The sequence below is a fragment of the Giraffa tippelskirchi genome, chromosome 2, assembly GCF_054371585.1.
Source record: "Giraffa tippelskirchi isolate mGirTip1 chromosome 2, T2T-mGirTip1v1.2.pri, whole genome shotgun sequence".
Classification (NCBI taxonomy): Eukaryota; Metazoa; Chordata; class Mammalia; order Artiodactyla; family Giraffidae; genus Giraffa; species Giraffa tippelskirchi.
In genome coordinates this window covers 191,087,678-191,111,295 of record NC_137276.1, presented here as the reverse complement: position 1 = coordinate 191,111,295, position 23,618 = coordinate 191,087,678, and the positions used below count along the sequence as shown (strand labels likewise).

Below are 23,618 nucleotides of genomic sequence, written 5' to 3'. Positions count from 1 at the left end.
CTAGGCAAGAACACTGGAGTGGGTTGCCATTGCTTACTCCGAATATGCTGTCTAGGTTGGTCATAACTTTCCTCCCAAGGAGTAAGCATCTTTTAATTTCATGGCTGCAATCACCATCTGCAGTGATCTTGGAGCCCAAAAATATAAAGTCTCTCACTGTTTCCACTGTTTCCCATCTATTTGCCATGAAGTGATGGGAACAGATGCCATGATCTTAGTTTTCTGAACGTTGAGCTTTAAGCCAACTTTTTTACTCTCCTCTTTCACTTTCATCAAGAGTCTCTTTAGTTCCTCTTCACTTTCTGCCATAAGGGTGGTGTCATCTGCCTATCTGAGGTTATTGATATTTCTCCTGGCAATCTTGATTCCAGCTTGTGCTTCCTCCAGTCCAGAGTTTCTCATGATGTACTCTGCATATAAGTTAAATAAGCAGGGTGACACTATATACCTAAGCTAAGCTGGCTTAGCTTAGATAGAATCATTTCCTGAAAAATAATAATGTCATATCAACAATTATTAGATTTCCTCTTCTTGTACTAGAAATGAGTCATAGTGCCAGCTAAAAAAGAGGTGCTTCAATAAATATTTACTAAATAAATGAATAAGTCCATAAATGGATAAAAGGATAGATATGAATGAGTTATTCATGAACAAAATGATTCTCTTCCACATTCTAAGCCTAATTAAAAATAGCTCTTGGCTAGTCATTAGAAAGTTGCCATTGGCCTAGGAAACAAGTGAGCAGGCAGGGTATTTCCTTAGATCTTAGCAAGATATTTGCCTAAGGAGCAATTTGTCACTTTTCATTCATTATTTACGTATCCACTTATTCAACTTGCATTTATTGAAACCCTACCCTGTGCATGTTCTGATCAGCTTAGAAGAGACCAAGCTGGGCTCCCAGCTGGCTCATCTCAAGCATTATAATAAGGGAGGAATATTTTCTGTACCAAATGAGACAGAGCAGCTTAGCTTTTTCTTAACTGCATGCTGTTATGAAAGAGACCCAAAGTAAAATCTCAGTGGAGTAACAGAGACATTCTTCCAACGCTTTACATGAAAATGGCTCTTCTTACTGTTGCTGGTCTTCCTCACTGGTTTTATAACCGTTAAGAGTATTGATCTTCCGGGTCATCCTGGTACACCCATGGTAGATTCATGTCAATGTATGGCAAAACAAATACAATATTGTAAAGTTAAAAAACAGATAAATAAACTAGTTTAAAATAAAAAAAAGTTTAAAAAAATCTCTAATAAAAATACTTCATATAAAAAAAAATAAAAAGAGTATTGATCTTCATCCACCATAACAGCAAACTAGAAAGCATGTGCTCAAACAAACCTAATGATCTTGTGATTTTCTTTTACATCTCTCAGGGAAAGAGTGTATGAGTAATGCTATAAATTATTGTAACAGAAGAAGAGGCACATACATGAGATACACAAGGGGTGGAAGGAAACAAACAGTCTGACAAGGAAGGGACAACTGAAATTAGGTGATAGATACGTAGATAGATAGGCAAACAGGGAAAGAGGCAGAGAATCTTTGAAAGTTCAGAAGTGGGCATTTCTCAAGAAAAACAATCCTTGACATAGCATTTGTTTTAACAGACTTTGTTGTCATTGAACTTTGAAATTACTCATACTGTAGCTCAGAAGTACCATCATTAACCTAAAACACACAGTTATGCAGAGGCTACTATGTATCAGTTATAGAACTCTATACTGGACACCTAAAGTTGAAGAAAGAATCTTTACTCTAAATAGATACATACTCAATTCTTAGCGGAGAAGGCAATGGCGCCCCACTCCAGTACTCTTGCCTGGAAAATCCCATGGACGGAGGAGCCTGGTGGGCTACAGTCCATGGGGTCGCTGAGAGTCAGACACGACTGAGCGACTTCACTTTCACTTTTCCCTTTCATGCACTGGAGAAGGAAATGGCAACCCACTCCAGTGTTCTTGCCTGGAGAATCCCAGGGACGGCGGAGCCTGGTGGGCTGCCGTCCATGGGGTCGCACAGAGTCGGACACGACTGAAGCAACTTAGCAGCAGCAGCAGCAATTCTTAGCTCTCGAAATTTTTAGTCTTGCCTGTATCAGGAAACATTTTTGAACCCCAAATCTCAACTATATGAATACTAATTTGTTTATCTCATGTATATCTATTGTTTTACTGTGTTTATTATATTTTTATGTTTACTATAAACAGCTCACAGAATATTTTTAAAGAAATGAAATTAAAATATTTTGAAATAATATTCATTTTATATTAATAGAACAGACTTTATCAATTTAGGTCTGATTTTAAGTTCCATTTATAACTTAAAGAGATTTATTTCTTAAAACATTAGGATTGTACAAGACTCAGCACCCATTTATGATAATAATTCTCCATAAAGTAGGCATAAAAGGAACATAACATAATAAAAGCCATATATGACAAATTCACAACAAACATTATCCTCAGTGGTAAAAACTAAAGTATTTTCTCTAAACTCAGAAACAAGACAAGGGTGCCCACTCCCACCACTATTATTCAACATCATTTTGGAAGCCCTAGCCACAGCAGAGAAGAAAAAGAAATAAAAGGAATCCATACTGAAAAAGAAGAAGTAACATTGTCTCTGTTTGCAGATGACATGCTTCTCCACATGTAAAACCCTGAAGATGCCACTAGAAAATTAATAGAGCCAATCAATGAATATAGTAAGCCACAGGATATTAAATTAATACACAGATACACAGAAATTGTTTGCATTCCTATCCACTAACAATGAAAAATCAGAAAGAGAAATTAAGGAAACAATCCCATTCACCATTGCAACAAGAAGAATAAAATACTTAGTAAAAAATTTACTTAAAGAGACAAAAGACCTGTATGCAGAAAACTGTAAGACCCTGATGAAATCAAAGATGACACAAACAGATGGAGAGATATACCATGTTCTTGGATTGGAATAATCAATATGGTGAAAATGGATATACTACTGAAAGTTATATGTAGAGTTAATGCAATCCCTATCAAACTACCAACAGTATTTTTCACAGAGCTAGAACAAGTCATTTCACAATTTGTATGGAAACACAAAAGACCCTGATTAGCCAAAGCAGTCTTGAGAAAGAAGGATGGAACTGGAGGAGTCAACCTTCCTGACTTCAGGTTATGCTGCAAAGCTAGAGTCATCAAGATGTATGGTACTGGCACAAAAACAGAAATATAGATCAATGGAACAAGATAGAAAACCCAGAGATAAATCCACACACCTATGGGCACATTATCTTTGACAAAGGAAGCAAAAATATACAATGGAGAAAAGACAGTCTCTTCAACAAGTGGTGCTGGGAAAACTGGTCAACTGTGTGTAAAAGAATGAAATTAGAACAACTCCACACCATACACAAAAGTAAACTCAAAATGGACTAAAGACCTAAATGTAAGGCCAGAAACTGTAGAACTCTTAGAGGAAAACATAGGCAGTTTGTTTTCTCTCTGACATAAACCACAGCAAGATCCTCTATGACCTACCTCCTTGGATAATGGAAATAAAGACCAAATAAACAAGTGAAACCTAATTAAACTTAAAAGCTTTTGCACAATGAAGGAAACTATAAACAGAGTGAAAAGACAACCCTCAGAATGGGAGAAATTGATAGCAAACTAAATAACTGGTGAGGAATTAATCTCCAAAATATACAAGTAGCTCATGCAGCACAATATCAGAAAAAACAAACAACCCAATCAAAAAGTGGGCAGAAGACCTAAACATTTCTCAAAGAAAAAAAAATATGGATGGCTAATGAACAATAAAAGATGCTCAACATTGCTCATTATTAGAGAAATGCAAATCAAAACTACAATGAGATATCATCTTACACAAGTCAGAATGGCCATCATTAAAAAACTCTACAGACAATAAATGCTAGAGAGGGTGTAGAGAAAAGAGAACCCTCTTACACTGTTGGTAGGAATGCAAGTTGATTCACCCACTATGGAGAATGCTATGGAGATTCCTTAAAAAGCTAGGAATAAAGCTACCATTTGACCCAGAAATCCCACTACTGGTCAAATACCCTGAGGAAAACAGAAGTGAAAAATACACATGTACCCCAATGTTCATTGCAGCAACACTATTTACAATAACTAGGACATAGAAGCAACTTATATGTCCATCAACAGATGAATGGATAAGAAAGTTGTGGTACATATACACATTGGAATATTACTCAGCTATAAAAAAGAACACATTTGAGTCAGTTCTAAAGAGGTGGATGAACCTAGAGCTGATTATACAGAATGAAGCAAGTCAGAAAGAGAAAGACAAATATCGTATATTAATGCATATATATGGAATCTAGAAAGATAGTATTGATGATCTTACTTGCACGGCAGCAAAGGAGACACAGATATTTTGGACTCAGTGGGGGAAAGGAGAGGGTGGGATGATATGAGAGAATAGCATTAAAACATATACATTATTATATGTTAAATAGATAACCAGTGGGAGTTCGAAGTATGACAACAGGGACCCCAAATCCAGTGCTCTGTGACAAACTAGATGGATGGGACAGGGAGGGAGGTATACCTAATGCCTATTCATGTTGATATTTGGCAGAAACCATCACTGTATTGTAAAGTAATTATCCTCTAGTTTAAATATATATATATATATATATATATATATAAAATATAAAAAATATTAGGGCTTTCTAATAATGTTGTCTTGTGCTTATGATAACATATTCTCATTTAAACCTACAAACAGTCCCATTAGGTCGAGTTATTTTCATTTCACAGATGAGATTGAAATACAGAAAGTTTAAGGTCATAGTTTGTTATCTTTTACACAAATTCTTGATGATATCTAATTTCTAACATAAAATTATTTCAGAGAGATTGCTGCTATAGCAAATTAAAATGGGATTTGTTTCATTGAGCTTGTGCTAAATATATTTTATTATGATTCTTTGAACAGCCAGATGACTCTCAGATGATCTGATCAGTCCTCCATTAATTGATCAAGCCAAATGTCAGAATAGAAGCTGATTTAACTTCTTCACACTGTTTCTTGACCACATTATATGACCTATTCATTAGCAACCATTTATTTTTTTTAGGATTCTTTGTTCTCAAACAATGTTTTTCAGTGGGTGCCACCAGCGTTTTGAGAGAGAATTCCCATTAGTCAAGGAGTATTCCACTTACTGCAATGCCTTAAACATGCATTCTAAACCCCCCCACACACACACACACTAAACACCAGTAATGTCTTCCCCCAGTCGTAATTTGCAAGGCTCCCTAAATGCACAGAGAACTACTGAACTAATGAAAGATAGATAAATTACCAACCCCTGCAGCCAGTGACTTATGTTCATTTACCTTACACCAGTAGTTAAGTGTTTCTTAGTTATCCGATATCCATAAGTGTTTGAAATCATATTATATTAGGGTTACCAGATTTATCAAATAAAACTACAGAACACCCAGTTATCTGTTAACTCTATATTACAGACAATGTAATGCTAATGTCACATGTTGATCTCTTTTTAACCCACCAACTCAAGATCACTAACAAACTGGAAACTCAAGAATTTGAGATTTAGAAAAGCATGTGTGAGAAACAGACATAGGGAATAGAATTGTGGACATGGAGAGAGGGGAGGAGAGGGTGAGATGTGTGGAAAGAATAACATGGAAACTTAACATTACCATATGTAAAATGGATAGCCAACAGGAATTTGCTGCATGGCTAAGAAACTCAAACAGGGGCCCTGTATCAACCTAGAGGGGTGGGATGGGGAGGGAGATGGGAGGGAAGTTCAAAAGGAAAGGGGATATATGTATACCTATGGCTGATTCAGGTTGAAGTTTGACAGAAAACAACAAAATTCTGTAAAGCAGTTATCCTTCAGTAAAAAAATAAGTTAAAAAAAAAAAGCATGTGTGAAAGGACACATTTTACATTTCAAATTTGTAATGGTGAGAGAAACACTCTCATCACATAAAAATCTAATTTATATTAACAAATAGTCTACTGAAAGTAACTAGAATCAGAATACTTATAGAAATTTATGTTTCTCCTGGTACAGATAGTAGATTTTTTTTATTATTGAGCTGCAATGTAATTTATTAATAAATTCCACCATTGATCTAAAAAAGGAGAGGGTGAGCAACTTATGAAATAGAGCAAATCAGACTAAAATTATTTCATATCAAATTCCAGAAGGTTCATGAACTTAATTTCTTGTGTATTAAGTGATAAGGGAATTATAACAAGGATAACTTTAGTTTTCCTGATTGAACTGTGAAAACATCGAGTTTTAGTGTTTTGTGCAGTCTCTATTGATATGACTGACCTTAAGAAGAAAAATGAGAAGGCAGTGTTATCACATAATGTGAATAATGTGACATAATATGATATCTCAATGGAATATGCATTCATGTGCACCAGCTTTTCTGTTTGTTTGTCTCAAATATAAAAAAACAATGACAGTTACTGAAGAGATGCTACAATAAATGAAAGATCTTTTAAACCACAGTAAAGAAACATAACAAAGCCATTATGAATGATGGAGCAAGTTTAGGAAAATGAAAGCTGCTATTAAAGATGGCAGGCTGTCACAACAACAAAAGTAGCAATCAGTGTAATCAAAGCAATAAAATAATATTTGCATTTAGTTTCTTTCAAGGAGTTAATATAATGGGCATCTTTTCTAAGTTAATAGTTCTGAATAGTGTTGGATAATAAAAATAGCAAAACTCAGATAAAAATCTCTAAATGTGAAGCAGATTAACATTATTTAGAGTCACCACTCTACGTGCTTTTTTTCCTCAGATTTTTCTTTAAGATAATTTCCTTTATATCCTTTTTACTTTCTTGTACATGGTGATTTTTTTTTTTATGATCTAGTATTATTGAACCAGGTTTCTTGTTCCTTGACTTCAATAAATCTATAATCAAATAAAATGGGATCATTTTTATTTTCCATAGCATATGATAAAATCTGAATTTCTTGTAATTATTTGTCCTGTTGTAAAATCACCATTTCTTTTTTAACTTTAAATAAGAAAGCTTTATAAATATATGATATAATTATCTCCACCTGGTATTCAGTGAAGCTCCTTATGTTAATAATGTTTTCTCAGATGGTGATGAAACATTGCAATGTGGAAAATACCTTATTTTGGCAAAACCACACACAGGCTCATGTTTACTTTATTCTCAATGATGACTATCCCATATAGTAACAAAAGAGTAATTAATTTGACTGTTTGTGGAAAGTTACCTCAGAACACTTTATGGCTTACATTTAGCACTTTTGCCACACCTTTTTTTTTTTTTTCATTGAAGGATAATTGCTTTACAGAATTTTGTTGTTTTCTGTCAAACCTCAATATGAATCAGCCATAGGTATACATATATCCCCTCCCTTTGAACCTCCTTCCCATCTCCCTCCCCATCCCACTCCTCTAGGTTGATACAAAGCCTCTGTTTGAGTTTCCTGAGCCATACAGCAAATTCCCGTTGGCTATCTATTCTACACATGATAATGTAACTTTTCATATTACTCTTTCCATACATCTCACCCTCTCCTCCCCTCGCCCCGTGTCCATAAGTCTATTCTCCATGTCTGTTTCTCCACTGCTGCCCTGAAAATAAATTCTTCAGTACCATTTTTCTAGATTCTGTATATATACATAAGAATATGATATTTATCTTTCTCTTTCTGACTCACTTCACTGTGTATAATAGGTTCTAGGTTCATCCACCTCATTGGAACTGAATCAAATGTGTTCCTTTTTATGGTTGAGTAATATTCCATTGTATATATATGTACCACAACTTCTTTATGCATTCTTCTGTTGATGGACATCTACGTTGTGTCCAGATTCTAGCTATTATAAATAGTGCTGGAATGAACAGTGAGATGAATGTGTCTTTTTCATTTTGGTTTCCTCAGGGTATATGCCTAGGAGTAGGATTGTTGGGTCATATGGTGGTTTATTCCTAGTTTTTTAAGGAATCTCCATACTGTATTCCATACTGGCTATATCAACTTACATTCCCACCAACAGTGCAAGAGCATTCCCTTTTCTCCACACCCTCTCCAGCATTTATTGTTTGTAGACTTTTTGATGATGGCCATTCTGACCAGTATGAGGCGATATCTCATTGTAGTTTTGATTTGCATTTCTCTAATAATGAGCGGTGTTGAGCATCTTTTCGTGTGTTTGTTAGCCATCTGTATGTCTTCTTTGGAGAACTGTCTCTTTAGGTCTTTTTCCCACTTTTTGATTGGATTGTTTGTTTTCCTATTATTGAGTTGTATGAACTGCTTGGAAATATATTTTGGAAATTAATCCTTTGTCAGTTGTTTTATTTGCTCTTATTTGCTCCCATTCTGAGGGTTGTCTTCTCACCTTACTTATAGTTTCCTTTGCTGTGCAAAAGCTTTTAAGTTTAATTAGGTCCCACTTGTTTATTTTTGTTTTTATTTCCATTACTCTAGGAGGTGGGTCATAGAGGATCTTGCTTTGATTTATGTCATCAAGTGTTCTGCCTATGTTTTCCTCTAAGAGTAAAGTTTCTGGTCTTAAATTTAGGTCTTTAATCCATTTTGAGTTTATCTCTGTGTATGGTGTTAGGAAGTGTTCTAATTTCATTCTTTTACATGAGGCTGTCCAGTTTTCCCAGCACCATTTATTGAAGAGGCTGTCTTTGCCCCATTGTATATTCTTGCCTCCTTTGTCAAAAATAAGGTACCCATAGGTGCATGGATTTATTTCTGGACTTTCTGTCTTGTTCCATTGGTCTATAGTTCTGTTTTTATGCCAGTACCATACTGCCTTAATGACTGTAGCTTTGTAGTATAATCTGAAGTCAGGAAGCTTGATTCCTCCAGCTCCATTCTTCTTTCTCAACACTGCTTTGGCTATTCGGAGTCTTTTGTGTTTCCATATGAATTGTGATTTTTTTTTGTTCTAGTTCTGTGAAAAATGCCATTGGTAATTTGATAGGGATCACATTGAATTTGTAGACTGCATTTGGTAGTATAGTCATTTTCACAATATTGATGCTTCCTACCCAGGAACATGGAATATCTCTCCATCTGTTTATGTCATCTTTGATTTCTGTCATCAGTATCTTATAAATCATAAATGGGTGCTAAATTTTGTCAAAGGCTTTTTCTGCATCTATTGAGATTATCATATGGTTTTCCTTTCAATTTGTTAGTATGGTATATCACATTGATTGATTTTCGTAAATTGAAGAATCCTTGTATCACTGGAATAAACCCAACTTTATGATAGTATGTGAGCATTTTGATGTGTTGCTGAATTCTGTTTGCTAAAATTTTGTTGAGGATTTTTGCATCTATGTTCATCAGTGTTATTGGCCTGTAGTTTTCTTTTTTTGTGTTGTCTTTGTCTGGTTTTGGTATCAGGGTGATGGTGGCCTCGTTGAATGAGTTTGGAAGTGTTCGTTCTTCTGCAGTTTTTTGAAAGAGTTTTAGAAGGATAAGCATTAGCTCCTCTCTAAATGTTTGATAGAATTCCCCTGTGAAGCCATCTGGTCCTGGGCTTTTGTTTTTTGTGAGATTTTTGATCACAGTTTCAATTTCACTGCTTGTAATTGGGTTGTTCATAATTTCTATTTCTTCCTGGTTCAATTTTGGAACTTTTCTAAGAATCTGTCCATTTCTTGCAGGTTATCCATTTTATTGCCATATAGTTGTTCATAATACTCTCTTATAATCCTTTGTATTTCTGCATTGTCTGTTGTCCTCTCCTTTTACATTTCTAATTTTGTTGATTTGATTCTTCTCTCTATTTTTCTTGATGAGTCTGGCTAAATATTTGTCAATTTTGTTTATCTTCTCAAAGAACCAGCTTTCATTTGTATTAATCTTTACTATTGTTTCATTTCTTTTTCATTTATTTCTGCTCAGATCTTTATAGTTTCTTTCCTTCTACGAATTTGGGGGGGGGGGGTGTTCTTTTTTTTTCCAGTTGTTTTAGGTGTAAAGTTAAGTTGTCTATTTGGTTTTTCTTGTTTCTTGAGGTAAGATTGTATTGCTTTAAACTTCCCTCTTAGAACTGCTTTTGCTGCATTCCATAGGTTTTGAGAATCTGTGTTCATTGTCATTTGTTTCTGGAAATTTTTTAATTTCCCTTTTGATTTCTTCAGTAACCTATTGGTTATTTTGAAATGTATTGTTTAATCTCCACTTGTTTGTGTTTCTTACAGTTTTTTTTTTTTCTTGTAATTGATATCTAGTCTCATTGCATTGTGGTTGGAGAAGATGCTTGATATGATTTCAATTTTCTTAAATTTACTGAAGCTTGATTTGTGACCCAAGATGTGGTCTATCCTGAAGAATGTTCCATGTACACTTGAGAAGAAGGTGTATTCTTCTTCATTTGGATGGAATATCCTGAAGATATCAGTGAGATCTGTCTCATCTAATGTATCATTTAAGACTGTGTTTCCTTACTAATTTTCTATTTTGATGATCTGTCCATTGGTGTGAGTAGGGTGTTAACGTCTCCTACTATTATTGTGTTACTGTCAATTTCTCCTTTTATGTCTGTTAGTGTTTGTCTTATGTATTAAGGTGCTCCTATGTTAGGTGCATAGATATTTACAATTGTTATGTCTTCTCTTGGATTGATCCCTTGATCATGACGTGGTGTCCTTCCTTATCTCCTGTAATCTTCTTTATTTTAAGGTGTATGTTGTCTGATATGAGGATTGCTACTCCAGCTTTCTTTTGCTTCCCATTTGCATGGAATATATTTTTCCATCCTCTCACTTTCAGTGAGTCTATAAGTGTCTTTGGGTCTGAAGTGGGTTTCTTGTAGACAGCATATATATGGGTATCATTTTTGTATCCATTCAGCCAGTCTGTGTCTTTTGGTTGGATCATTTAATCCATTTACATTTAAAATAATTATTGATATATATGTTCCTATTGCCATTTTCTTAATTGTTTGGGGTTGATTTTGCAGATCTTTTTTCTTCTCTTGTATTTCTTGACTATATAAGTCCCTTTAACATTTGTTGTAAAGCGGTTTAGTGGTACTGAATTCTTTTAACTTTTGCTTCTCTGAAAAGCTGTTTATTTTTCCATCAATTTTGAATGAGATAGTTGCCGAGTAGTGTAACCTTGGTTGTAGAATTTTCCCTTTCAATACTTTAAAAATATCCTGCCATTCCCTTCTGGCCTGCAGAATTTCTGCTGAAAGGTCAGCTGTTAAACATATGGGGTTTCCCTTGTATGTTACTTGTTGCTTCTCCCTTGCTCCTTTTAATATTCTTTCTTTCTGTTTAGTCTTCGTTAGTTTGATTAGTATGTGTCTTGGCGTGTTTCTCTTTGGGTTTATGCTGTATGGGACTCTTGGTGCCTCAGGGACTTCATTGACTATTTCCTTTTACACTTTGGGGAAATTTTCAACTATAATCTCTTCAAAAAATTTCTCATACCCTTTCTTTTTCTCTTCTTCTTCTGGAACTCCTATAAATGGAATGCTGGTGCATTTGATATTGTCCCAGAGGTCTCTGAAACTATCATCAGTTCTTTTCATTCTTTTTACTTTATTCTGCTTTTCAGAAATTATTTCCACCATTTTATCTTCCAGTTCACTGATTCATTCTTCTGCTGTAGATATTCTGCTATTGATTTCTTCTAGAGTATTTTTAATTTCAGTAATTGTGTTTTGTCTCTGAATGTTTATTCTTTAATTCTTCTCAGTCTTTGTTAATTTATTCCTGCATTTTCTCCATTTTGTTTTCAAGATTTTTGATCATCTTTACTATCATTTTTCTGAATTCTTTTTCAGGTAGTTTGCCTATTTCCTCTTCATTTATTTGGACTTCTGTGTTTCTAGTTTGTTCCTTCATTTGTGTAGTATTTCTCTGCCTTTTCATTATTTTTTTAACTTATTGTGTTTGAGGTCTCCTTTTTCCAGGCTTCAAGGAAAGTTGAATTATTTCCCTGAAGAAGATTGAATTCTTTCTTCCTTTTGGTTTCTGCCTTCCTAAGTTTGGCCCAGTGGTTTGTGTAAGCTTCCTATAGGGTGAGATTTGTGCTGAGTTTTTGTTTGTTTTTCCTCTGATGGACAAGGCTGAGTGAGGTGGTAACCCTGTCTGCTGATGATTGGGTTTGTATTTTGTTTGTTTGTTTCTTGTTTAGATGAGGCATCCTGTACAGGGTGCCACTGGTGGTTGGGTAATGCCTGGTCTTGTATTGAAGTGGTTTCCTTAGAGTGAGTTCTCACTATTTGATACTCCTTAGGGTTAGTTCTCTGGTGGTCTAGGGTCTTGCAGTCAGTGCTCCCACTCCAAAGGCTCCGGGCTTGATCTCTGGTCAAGAAAGAAGATTCCACAATTGGTTTGTTATGGCATTAAGTGAGATTAAAACAAATATCCAAAAACAAGAAACCAAAGATGAACCCCAGACAAATGGTAGTTACAAAATCAGGCAAATAATAAGTAAAATAATGGAATATACATATATACATATACACCCATGAGCAAAGTCAAAACAGTCCAACAAAAATAAAGTACAATAGATTGACCCAGTGAACAAAGGAAATCAAAAATTATATTTACCAATTAAGAACAAAACTAACTAAAACACAAACTGGAAAACAAAACTAAAGCAAGGTGCCAAGTGGGGAATGAAGCAATGAAAACAAAACTAACAAATATGTTGAGAGGAAAGCAAAGAAAGAAATGAAAGAAAGAATAGATAGGCAAAGTTAAATAGAAGTAGATGAAGAAGATTTATATACATTAAAGATTAACTACAAGGGGAAAAGAACAGTAGGAAAGGCAAACAAAGGAATAAATGTAGAAAAAATATAATAGGTTTAAAAAATTAAAATTATAAAAAGAGAAAATTATAAAAAAAAGAAAACGGAAGAAGAAAGAAAAAAGGAAAAAAAAAGTTGGGGGGGGGGACTCCACAGAACTGCAAAAGCCCAACTTAGAGGCAGAGGTTTACAACAACAATAAAAAGTGTGGCTGAATAGACACTTATCCATATACACCCATAAGTAAAATAAAAGCAGTCCAACAAAAATAAAGTACAATAGATTTACCCAGTGAACAAAGAAAACCAAAAATTTTATCTACCAGAACAAAACTAACTAAAGCACAAACTGTAAAATGAAATTAAAGCAAGGTGCCAATTGGGGATTAAAACAATGAAAATAAAACTAACAAATATGTTGAGAGGAAAGGAAAGAAAGAAAAGAAAGAATAGATATGCAAAGTTAAATAGAGGTAAATGAAGAAGATTTATATACATTAACGATTAACTACAAGGGGAAAAGAACGGTAGAAAAAGCAAACAAAGGAATAAATGTAGAAAAAATAATAATAGGTTTTAAAAATTAAAAATAAAAGAAAAAAGGAAAACTCCACCGAACTGTAAAAGCCCAATGCAGAGGCAGAGGTTTATAACAACAATAAAAAAATGTGACTGAGAAAGAAAAAAAAAAGCTCAAAGGCTTAATTAGATTTCATAGTGCCAATAAAATCAACAACTACAACAGAGGGGGAAAAAAGGGAAGAAAAAGAAAAAAAAATCCAAAAGAATCTACAGAACAAGTCAAAACGTAAAAATAATAAATGTTTTTCTTGAGTCACTGCTGTCAGTGTCCTTTGTCTCGCTGGGAGTCACAGTCCACCTCACCTCCCTAGGATGTCCTCCAACACGGTGCTGATCTCTGGACCTGCTGTGGGGGCAGCTCAGATTCTAACCTGGTCCTATTCCTGTGTTCTTGCCTCCATTGTCCACAGCTATCAAAACTAGTGCATTTTATTTTGTGGGAGCTCACAATGACCTTTTATATATTCCATAGACACAGAGTCTGCCTAGTTGATCGTGTGGATTTAATCTGTAGCTTATACAGCTGGTGGGAAGGTTTTGGATCTTCTTCCTTAGCCACTCTGCCCATGGGTTTCAATTGTGGTCTTATTTCCACCTCTACATGTGGGTCATCCACTGGGGTTCGCTCCTGAGACTGCCCTGGAGGACTTGGGTTTGCCCCTGTGAGGGCCAGGTGTGGAGTGCAGCTGCTTGGGTCGCAGGGGTTCTGGCAGCATCAGGTACTCAAGGGAGCTGGCAGCTAGGGCAGCAGGAAATAGTGCTTTAGAAGGGTATAGCAACCAGTATTGGCCGAAACACTCCACTATTCTTGCCTGGAAAACCCTCCTCCCTCCCTGACAGAGAAGTCTGGCAGGCCACAGTCTACAGCCGCAAAGAGTCGGACACTACAGAAGCGATCCTGTGCGCATAGATGCAAGACATTTTTTGTCTGTGGCAGCTCTGCCCCAGTGAGAGTTGAGCATGAAGGTGGCGCGGCTGCTTGGCTTGCAGGGATCCTGGCAGCGCCAAGTGTATAAGGACATGGACTGCCTCTGCGGCAGGAGGTATGGCCCTATCAGAGTCTTTTTTTTGAGCCTCTTATAACTGGTGATTAGAAGGCCTCTTTGGCCAGTCTTTCTCTGTAGCTCCGCCCTCAGGCACTTAGAGAGCTACCTTGCTGGGATCCTTCTCTGTTGTTCAGCGTGTCAGGCACATAGAGGGGCCCCCCTGGTTGGGGTCCTACTCTTAGATCAGCGCATCAGGCACTTAGAGGGGCAACCTGGGTGGGGTCCTATTCTGTAGTTCAGTGTGTCAGACATTTGATGGGCCAGCCTCTCTATTGTTCAACCAACAATGCTGGTGTATGGGGAGAGAGAGACTATGGTGATGGCTCCACCCCTTCCGTGTGACTCAGCAGCATTGCCTTGCTTCCATGACTGCCTGGCTTTCCTCCACAGGCATTTCCCACCACAATCTCCTCCCTCACATCCCCTTGATCCATCTCTCTGCCGTCAGCAGCAGCCCTCACCCTGGGATTGCTCCACAATCCCTGAACTCCAGCTTCCAGCCGCTGCACCTTCCAGGAAACCTGTGTCCCTGTCCTGGGTATGTATGGCTGCGGCAAGGGCTGTATGATTCTCATTCCATTTACGCTGCCACAGATCAGCTGTTTCACTCTCAATCTTAAATGTTTTCTCCGCTGACTCAGACAATTGCCTGGATTTGGGGATCGAACTTCTGCTTTAGTTCCCCCACCCGCTGAGGGCAGGTCCAGTCCTACTAACACTCCTGCTTTTCCCCCCAGTTCCTTTGTCCTACCAAGTTTTGCATGGTTCTATATATTCTTTTCCACTGATCAGGTACTCCTCTCTGCTCTCAACTGGTGTTCTGCATGCACTTCTGTGTCTGAAGGTGTATTCCTGATGTATCTATGGAGAGAGATGTATGCCACGTCCACCTACTCCTCTGCCATCTTGTTCTCTTTTGCCACACCTTTTAATGTTGGGGCACCCCACTCCAGTACTCTTGCCTGGAAAATCCCATGGATGGAGGAGCCTGGTAGGCTACAGTCCATGGGGTCGCTAAGAGTCGGACACGACTGAGCGATTTCACTTTCACTTTTCCCTTTCATGCACTGGAGAAGAAAATGGCAACCCACTCCAGTGTTCTTGCCTGGAGAATCCCGGGTACGGCGCAGCCTTGTGGGCTGCCGTCTGCGGGGTCGCGCAGAGTCGGACACGACTGAAACGACTTAGCAGCAGCAGCAGCTCTGCTGGGTCGTTTTACTAAAGCTCCATAGAATCCACAACAAAAACCAATTTATTCACAGTATATGACACTCTCTCTATGCTTTCTTTAATCGAATGCACAATATATAGGCCTCAACCATTAAAACATTCATTATAACTTTGTTCTTTTGTAAAAAAAAATCTCTAAAGATCTGAGAAATGCTGCTTTTTCTTTAGCAACAACTTCCTTCATAGCAGCAAGATATATAGAGTGTGTTATACTAGATCTCTTTAATCCTGGTTAAAGTTGAAAGAAAAATCAAAATTTTAACTTATTTTAGGGGTAAAGTTTGTATCAAAGAACAGAGTGAAGTCTTTTCAAAAATATGTGTGTGCATGCTAAGTCCCTTCAGTCGTGTCTGAGTGACCCCATGGACTATAGCCCACCAGGCTCCTCTGTCCATGGAATTTCCCAGGCAAGAATACTGGAGTGGGTTGCCATTTCCTCCTCCAGGGGATCTTCCCGACCCAGGGATCGAACATGCATATTTTACGTGTCCGTCTTTGTCAGGCAGGTTCTTTACCACTAGGGCCACTTGGGAAGTCCTTTTCAAAAATAAGGGACTTTCTAAATTTGAACTTGTGAAAGGAGAGATCCCTACATAGGAAAACTGCTATTCCTGATGAGGGTTTCAGAGGTCTCGAATGAGATGTGTTTCTTACAACCATCAGGGTAACTTGATTTTAGGGTATTATTGTGATTTAAACATACATGTACCATATCAGTTACCAATGCACTAATATTGCTTTTATATTATACTTTCTTCTGAATGATTTTAGTGTCCTTTAGGTCCTTGAGACACCAAGTTGTAATGCCACTATTCCAAAGTGCTAGGTTTCTAATTCACAATCAGGAGATCATGATCTTCCAAATAGGAAGTGGCTCATTATTTATCTTTAATCTTTAGTGTAAAGACTTTGTCCTGGGAGTCCACCAGCTGTGTGATATCACTTTCCCACGCCAGTCCTCAGTTCTTGGTCTGTAAAACATGGAGTTTTTAACTGGATGATCTCTGAAGTCCTTTGTAGCTCTGACATTCTTTTTGTCTATGATTCATTATATTATTTTATGAATAAACTTCTAAGTACTTTACTTTTTTTGTTTATTTCTCAATAGTATTCGTAAAAATGAAAAAGCGTGTGGTTCTACCTTTGCAAACTCTTATGTCTGGTCCCTAATTAAGCCAATTAAGAATGAAGCAAATTAAGAAATGTGTATGTTGTTTTTCTTACCACTATTTCAGAGACGTATGTAATTACTGTATGGTATAGAAGTCTTCTTCATTTTAAGCTCTCATACTGGTACACCTGAAGTGAGGCACCACTCCTCATAGTGCAGCACACATCTCAGATCCTATTGTGGCTATTTTCTGCATATCTCTATCGCATGTGGAGGTGAATTCTACCAACAGGAAACATCAATAACATTTATATCCCCTTTGTCAAATGTAGGTTTAGAAATGTATCTTAGTATTCTGGTGCTTCTAACCCTCTTTAAGTGTAACTAGATAAGAGTAACTTTCTTTTCAAAAAACTAGGGTTATTTCATAAATTTATGAATAAAAATGCATTCCATTCCTTGTAATTACATAACCTCCTTGTAAGGTTTGATGTCTTTGTTGATTGTAGGTTTTGTTCCAGTTAAATGATCAACTGCTTTTCCACAAAGAAGACTTTTTGATTAATGTCCGTTTTTATCTCTTAAAAGGATCCTTCCCGGCCATTGGGGTGGAAACGTTCTGCCCCAGCTTCCTGAGGGCAGGGTTTTTAAATAGCCTCCAGGCCCCGCATCCAGCGCCAGGGGGAGGATCTTTGCCCCCCAGGATTCCTGCTGGTAGGTATTACAGGTGACGTTTTCTGCCACCAGATACAGCAGTAGAACTGTGCTTACAATTGACAGACCCACAATACAGAAATAAATATTTCTGAAATATATTGTTGAACAGAAATGCAAGTGTCTTTTTGATTAATAGATGCAGAAACCATACTTGTGATACATAATGCTCCAAGAATAAGGTAAAGGAAGTGAAAAGAGGATCTGTAAACTGAGCATCCGATCAGTATAGTGCTGCCTCTTTCTTCTAGGGAAGATTTTTCATAAATAAAAACTAGCGATTCAGGTCCCAAATTTGTAACTCAAGAATAAAACAAGGTCAAAGTTAAGCCTCTTTACCACTTGGAGTTGTCTAGAAAAGAGAATTTAAAACTGCGTTTTATTAACTGAAAAATAATTCTGTATTTATGGTTTACAGAGATTTAAATAAAGTTCCATTTCACTCAAGAAAAATGATTTGAAAAAAAGTGAAAAAAAGCGAGAAAATAGCAAATTTAACATCAACAAAAAGACAATTCTGAGGAAGAAAATTAATGCACACTTTTCCCTAGAAATATCAATCTGACCAAAACCATATTTTATCAATGAAGAACAACAGAATATAGAATATTGAGCCTTTTAAAATATAATTTCAAAATTTAGTAAATCACTTTGTATATTATCCTTGGTATCATGATAATCATAAATTGTCTTATTATTGTTATTTTGTAAAATATCCAGCTTTCTTCCTCCGTTTTACATGAAGCATGCAAATCCACTTTATATGTGTTTAGAAAAATGGAATTAGGATATTGATCCTTGAATTTTTATCATAATTCTTGTGGGTTTTGTATCATAGATAATACTATGCTACAAATTATGGTAATGATCCTATATTTTCATGAGAGTGACCCAGCCAGCCGAACAATGGCAGCATTTGAAAAACTAGGAAGTAAAATGGAAACAAAATCTCATCATGCAAATTTCTTACTTTTCTTAGCAAAATTATGCCATCAAAGCCTAAAATTATTACACTGACATTTTTCATTTGCCTTTCGGTTACCCTTGCCTGTTTTCAATTACTCTTGACTACACAGAGTAACAAACCATAAGTATGCTTCCATGTCATTTGGTTTCATCATTGGGTAATTACTGAAGTGGCCAACAATGCCATGGATAGAGTAGGGACCAAAATTATATGAAATAAAAATCAGCAATTTTTATTTTCATGAGTGTTATGCCACCCTTTTTTTCTCTCTAGAACAAAGTGGTATCAGTAGCATAGAAATTTTATTGTTGGTGGTGGTGGTGGTGGTAGTAATGGTAGTGTTGTAAAAAATTAGAAATAGAAGTCTATATAAACTGAGCTCTCAGAGTTAACAGCAAATATAAAAAATCTAGCTTTCATATATATTATTAATATTTCACTGATTGGAATTGGAGAGATGAACGGATGATTTGTAGTTTGATAGTTTAATCTTTAACTCTTAATGACAAATCTTTGTGGATTCAGGTATGTTTGGCAGAAATGACAATATGAACTTCAGTAGTGACTTGAATTATTCAACATTACTGGTAAAAGTGATAACCCTTGTCATTTAGCCACTGAGAATGATAGAAGCAAGATAGTGTTTCTATAACACATACACAAAAACAACTTTCCAGAGAGGAATCTAAAAGAACACTAGCACCCCGTTCATCTAAGCTTTCAGCCAAATTCGCCTCCAGCCTTCATGGGAGAGAAAACTCAGTTCAGTTTTCATTACTTACATACAAATCAGGTATAACAAAATTGCTTCATAAAAAAATTATAGATCTAAACTTGTTCCTATTCCCTCAAAGTGATATTAACTGAACTGACTTTTTCTGGCTTATATCACTTTGATAAGTGATCCCTGAATACTTTCTCTGATATTTTTCAGTAATCACTGATATGACTTCAAAGGTAATTTTTATCCTCTTTCATTCAGCTATAGTTTATTTCCCAAGAATTTGCTGTATAATTTTGTGTAAAGAAGGGTGAAGCACTGATCATGAGAAGTTTTTATTGTTTCAAGTTAAAAAAAAAAAAGCTAAACTATTTATTTGCTACCTACTAGCTGAGTGACTCTTCGTGTTTAAGACATCATTTGAGGACACAAAGCACGCCTTCCTTTAACCTGTATCATGGTACTTTTAAAAAGATGGCCAGAGGTAGATGGCTACTGGGCAGAAACTAATTTGCTTTCTACCAATTGGTTATATCTCACAGAACTTTTAGAGTCTCATAGATATTTGCTGTCATTCAAAGAATCACAAAATCTGTTCTAATTATGGTGCTAATTTAGTTCCCAATTACTTCCTTAATCAAATTTAAATGAGATACGTGATTATGCCTTGTATAAAATAGATTATTTGCATTCATGTCACACTGTTCTATTAAGGAACAATATTTTTGCAGTGTTTTTACACTAATAATAAAAGAATCACTGAATCATGAGAACCAGAAAGCAGACAAGTCTGAAATCTGTATTTATATAATTGCTATCAATTGTTTATATGACCTTTCTTATTTCTAGAAGGGTTGTAGTAAAGGGTTATTATTCTTAGTTTCAAATAGAGAAAAACACCAGGAAGTGATGGGCTGAAAATTGAATACCAAATATATTCATGTGTTGTTGCAGTGCTTTTCAAATCGTAGTCACTCAGTGAAGTAAGAAAATCCCAGGAGAGAAGGCAGGAAGAGTGGGGAGGGGAGATAAGACAAGCAAAGTGGATGGGGAAAGAAAGGAAAAATAATTATAGAAAGACATAAGTGAACTTATATTTTTTTAATCAAACTCTTTCCCATTGTATTCCTCCCTGTTAAATTCAAATTCTATCTCTTTGAATTGATGTCCCTCTTGGAAATATGTCATCCATATATAATCTGCAATGATAAAGTTGGTCTCTTTGTGCCACCTAGGTATTCCTTTGATTTATTTCTGTAGTCAAACAGTGTTTGAAAGTGAGATAGAACATTTAATATGCCATAGTGTATTGATTATACATAGGGTCTTAGACTGATGACTCACCTTATGACAGACTCTACCTTTACACTTTTGATGGTTTCATATGCTTACAATAAACAAAGAAAATCAGAGTAATGAACTTGTTGAGAAATAGAATTATTTACTAATAATGATGATGTAATAATATTTGGAAGATGCCCTGGTCCAGTTTTCTCTGTTACAGCAATAACTCTGACATCATGTGACATCTTAAATTTACATAAGATCCAAACATTACAATGTCTCTTGAAAACTTATTTATAAAATATAAAGGCATATTCATTATGCTCTGAAGGTAATATCTTAGGTTGAGGGTGAGTATGATTGGATAAAAAATTCTACCTTACACTTTTCTAACAGTTTTCTGTCATTGTGGAAGACTTGATGCTATTTTTCATTAATGAAATAATTCATATACATAGATAGATTCTAGGCCAAACTCAGATATATACCTCAAACTAAGAAGCTTTTTTTTAATTATGAGTGAAGTCCAGAAAACAGCAACCACAGAAAGCAGTCTACATGTGGAATTTAGAAATAGATGAATTCTAAAAGAAAAAAATCAATGTTGAAGGTCTTCCTAATACTTCCTTTGTGGTTAGTTCGGAAACTCTTTAATTGTTGAGGGGATATTCTTCTGAAACACCATCTCAGTTTGTCTACCTATGCTTTAAATATAATGCTATATATAAAACACCTTTTTTGAGAATTTTACCTGGTTGGATGGCAACACCGACTCAATGGACATGGTTTGGGGTGGACTCTGGGAGTTGGTGATGGACAGGGAGGCCTGGCGTGCTGCGGTTCATGGGGTCACAAAGAGTCAGACACGAGTGAGCGACTGAACTGAACTGAACTGAACCTGAGTTTTTCTCCATTGCATGTCATATGTTAGGTTCAAGGTAAATGATGGGGTAAATAGCTCTCTTCACCTTGCTTTGCCAATTTTGTGAGACTTCCTGTCTGTTTACTCTGAGTCAGTTTAAAAAACAACTGTGAACACATGAGGACTCAAACACCAGACTTGCAATTATTAGGTATATCAGTTTAGTTCAGTCACTCATTCGTGTCTGACTCTTTGCAACCCCATGGACTGCAGCACGCCAGGCTTCCCTGTCCATCACCAACTCCCAGAGCTTGCTCAAATTCATGTCCATTGAGTCAGTGATGCCATCCAACCGTCTCATCCTCTGTCGTCCCCTTCTCCTCCTGCCTTCAAACTTTCCCAGCATCAGAGTCTTTTCCAGTGAGGCAGTTCTTCACATCAGGTGGCCAAAGTATTAAAGCTTCAGCTTCATCATCATTCCGTCCAGTGAATATTCAGGACTGATTTCCTTTAGGATCGACTGGTTGGATCTCCTTGCTGTCCAAGGGACTCTCATGAGTCTTCTCCAACACTGCAGTTCAAAAGCATCAAGTCTGCAGCTCTCAGCTTTCTTTATAGTCCAGCTCTCACATCCATGCATGACTACTGGAAAAACAATATCTTTGACTAGACAGACCTTTGTTGGTAAAGTAATGTATCTGCTTTTTACTATACTATCTAGGTTTGTCATTGCTTTTCTTCCAAGGACCAAGTGTCTTTTAATTTCATGGCTGCAGTCACCATCTGCAGTGATTTTGGAGCCCCCCGAAAAATAAAATCTGTCACTGTTTCCATTGTTTCCCCATCTACTTGCCATGAAGTGATGGGACCAGAAGCCATGATCTTCGTTTTTTGAATGTGGAGTTTTAAACCAGCTTTTTCGCTCTCCTCTTTCACTTTCATCAAGAGGGTCTTTAGTTCCTCTTCTCTTTCTGCTCTGAGGGTGGTGTCATCTGCATATCTGAGGTTAATCATTAGGTATATGATTAATAGTAATATTTAATATCATTTATTTTTTACCTTTGGAAAGAGATTTGGATGAACCTTATATTCAAATAACCAGACTTTTTCATATCCTCACTGCTGTCTCCTGACTAGTAATTGTTAAGATATGAATTCACAATTCAAGTTTCTGTAAACCAGTAACAGATCCAACTAGACCATTTCTATAGCAAAGAACTTACAGTGCCAAGCCAATATTAAAATGTCTTTGAAGTATATTAGCAATGATTATCAATATTTTCCTTTCCATATTTCATGTGGAATCCTATCTGGAGTCAGAGCAAATATTGCATGCACTATTATCCTGTCAAAAAAATTTTATTGAGAAGGCATATAGTTTAGATATTAGAAATAAGCCAGGAAAAATAAGTAAGGTTGAAGTGGCAGAGACTCTAGGATCTAGTGAATATTATATTATCAGATTCTGATGCATATAGAGTACTTCAGAAAGGCATTAATGTAAATATATAAGACTGGATGGCAGACTTTGAAGGAATATGCAGTGAGTTAAGAAAAATTGGTATGAACTCAGTTTGTCAAGGGAAATCAACAATGGAAAAGTATATATCTTTTAAATACAATCAAACTGCAGTTTAGAAAAATCAAAGTAAACTCTTCCATTTCTGTATATGTTCAGGCATCCTAAAAAAAATCAGTACCTTTGTTTTCAGTCTACAATTGGATATTTAAAACTTAATCACTTTTGACAAAATTTCTACTTGCTAAAATTCTCCTGTGAATGATTATTCTTTTTATATTTTTCGGTAGTATTTATGGCAAATTTCTTTATTTTATCTTTAACAAATACTGTTGTAATAAATATACATAAAAGATAAGAGATGGTGGTTTACATTTCAAGTAATAAGTCTTCAGGGGGAGAAAAAAAAAAAGTCTTTTTTGGCTGAAGGGTGTGTATTTTATATATTTCCGTGGCTAAAAATGTTGTCAATTACCCTGAATAAGATGTACGTGAATGAGTGTTTTTCTTTGTACCTACTTAAACCAAGAGCTAATTATAATAGGAATAAATTAAATTAGATTAAATGTGCAAAGTAAAATCCTGAACAAATGATTCAAAATGCAAATTTTGAATTTGTGTGTGGTAAGAGAAACCTTCATCTCGATTCCTAACTCCTGGTTTCTTTATTCCTTGCCATGTGTCTGATTTCAAGCCCCAGTAAGCCCTACTCAATACTCTTCTGCACAGTTGTGTCTCCTAGACAACTCTCCTCCTTGAAAGTTTAT

The 23,618-nt window shown here is 36.0% G+C and overlaps 1 protein-coding gene and 1 long non-coding RNA gene across 3 annotated transcripts in view; one reads left to right on the top strand and one right to left on the bottom strand.

The window, feature by feature from the left end:
• EPHA6 (EPH receptor A6) overlaps positions 1 to 23,618 on the top strand; it is a 946,574-nt gene that overhangs the window by 753,623 nt on the left and 169,333 nt on the right. For both annotated transcript variants that reach the window (XM_081572572.1, XM_081572573.1), the window contains one exon: positions 17,373 to 17,498. In XM_081572572.1, coding sequence (XP_081428698.1) covers positions 17,373 to 17,498 — 126 coding nt within the window. The remainder of the gene's footprint in view (positions 1 to 17,372; positions 17,499 to 23,618) is intronic.
• On the bottom strand, positions 9,406 to 14,568 carry LOC145539112 (uncharacterized). The gene is made up of 2 exons (XR_014077578.1): positions 13,701 to 14,568; positions 9,406 to 12,364 (listed from the first exon to the last, which is right to left on the bottom strand). It is a non-coding gene; the product is annotated as an uncharacterized LOC145539112 (long non-coding RNA).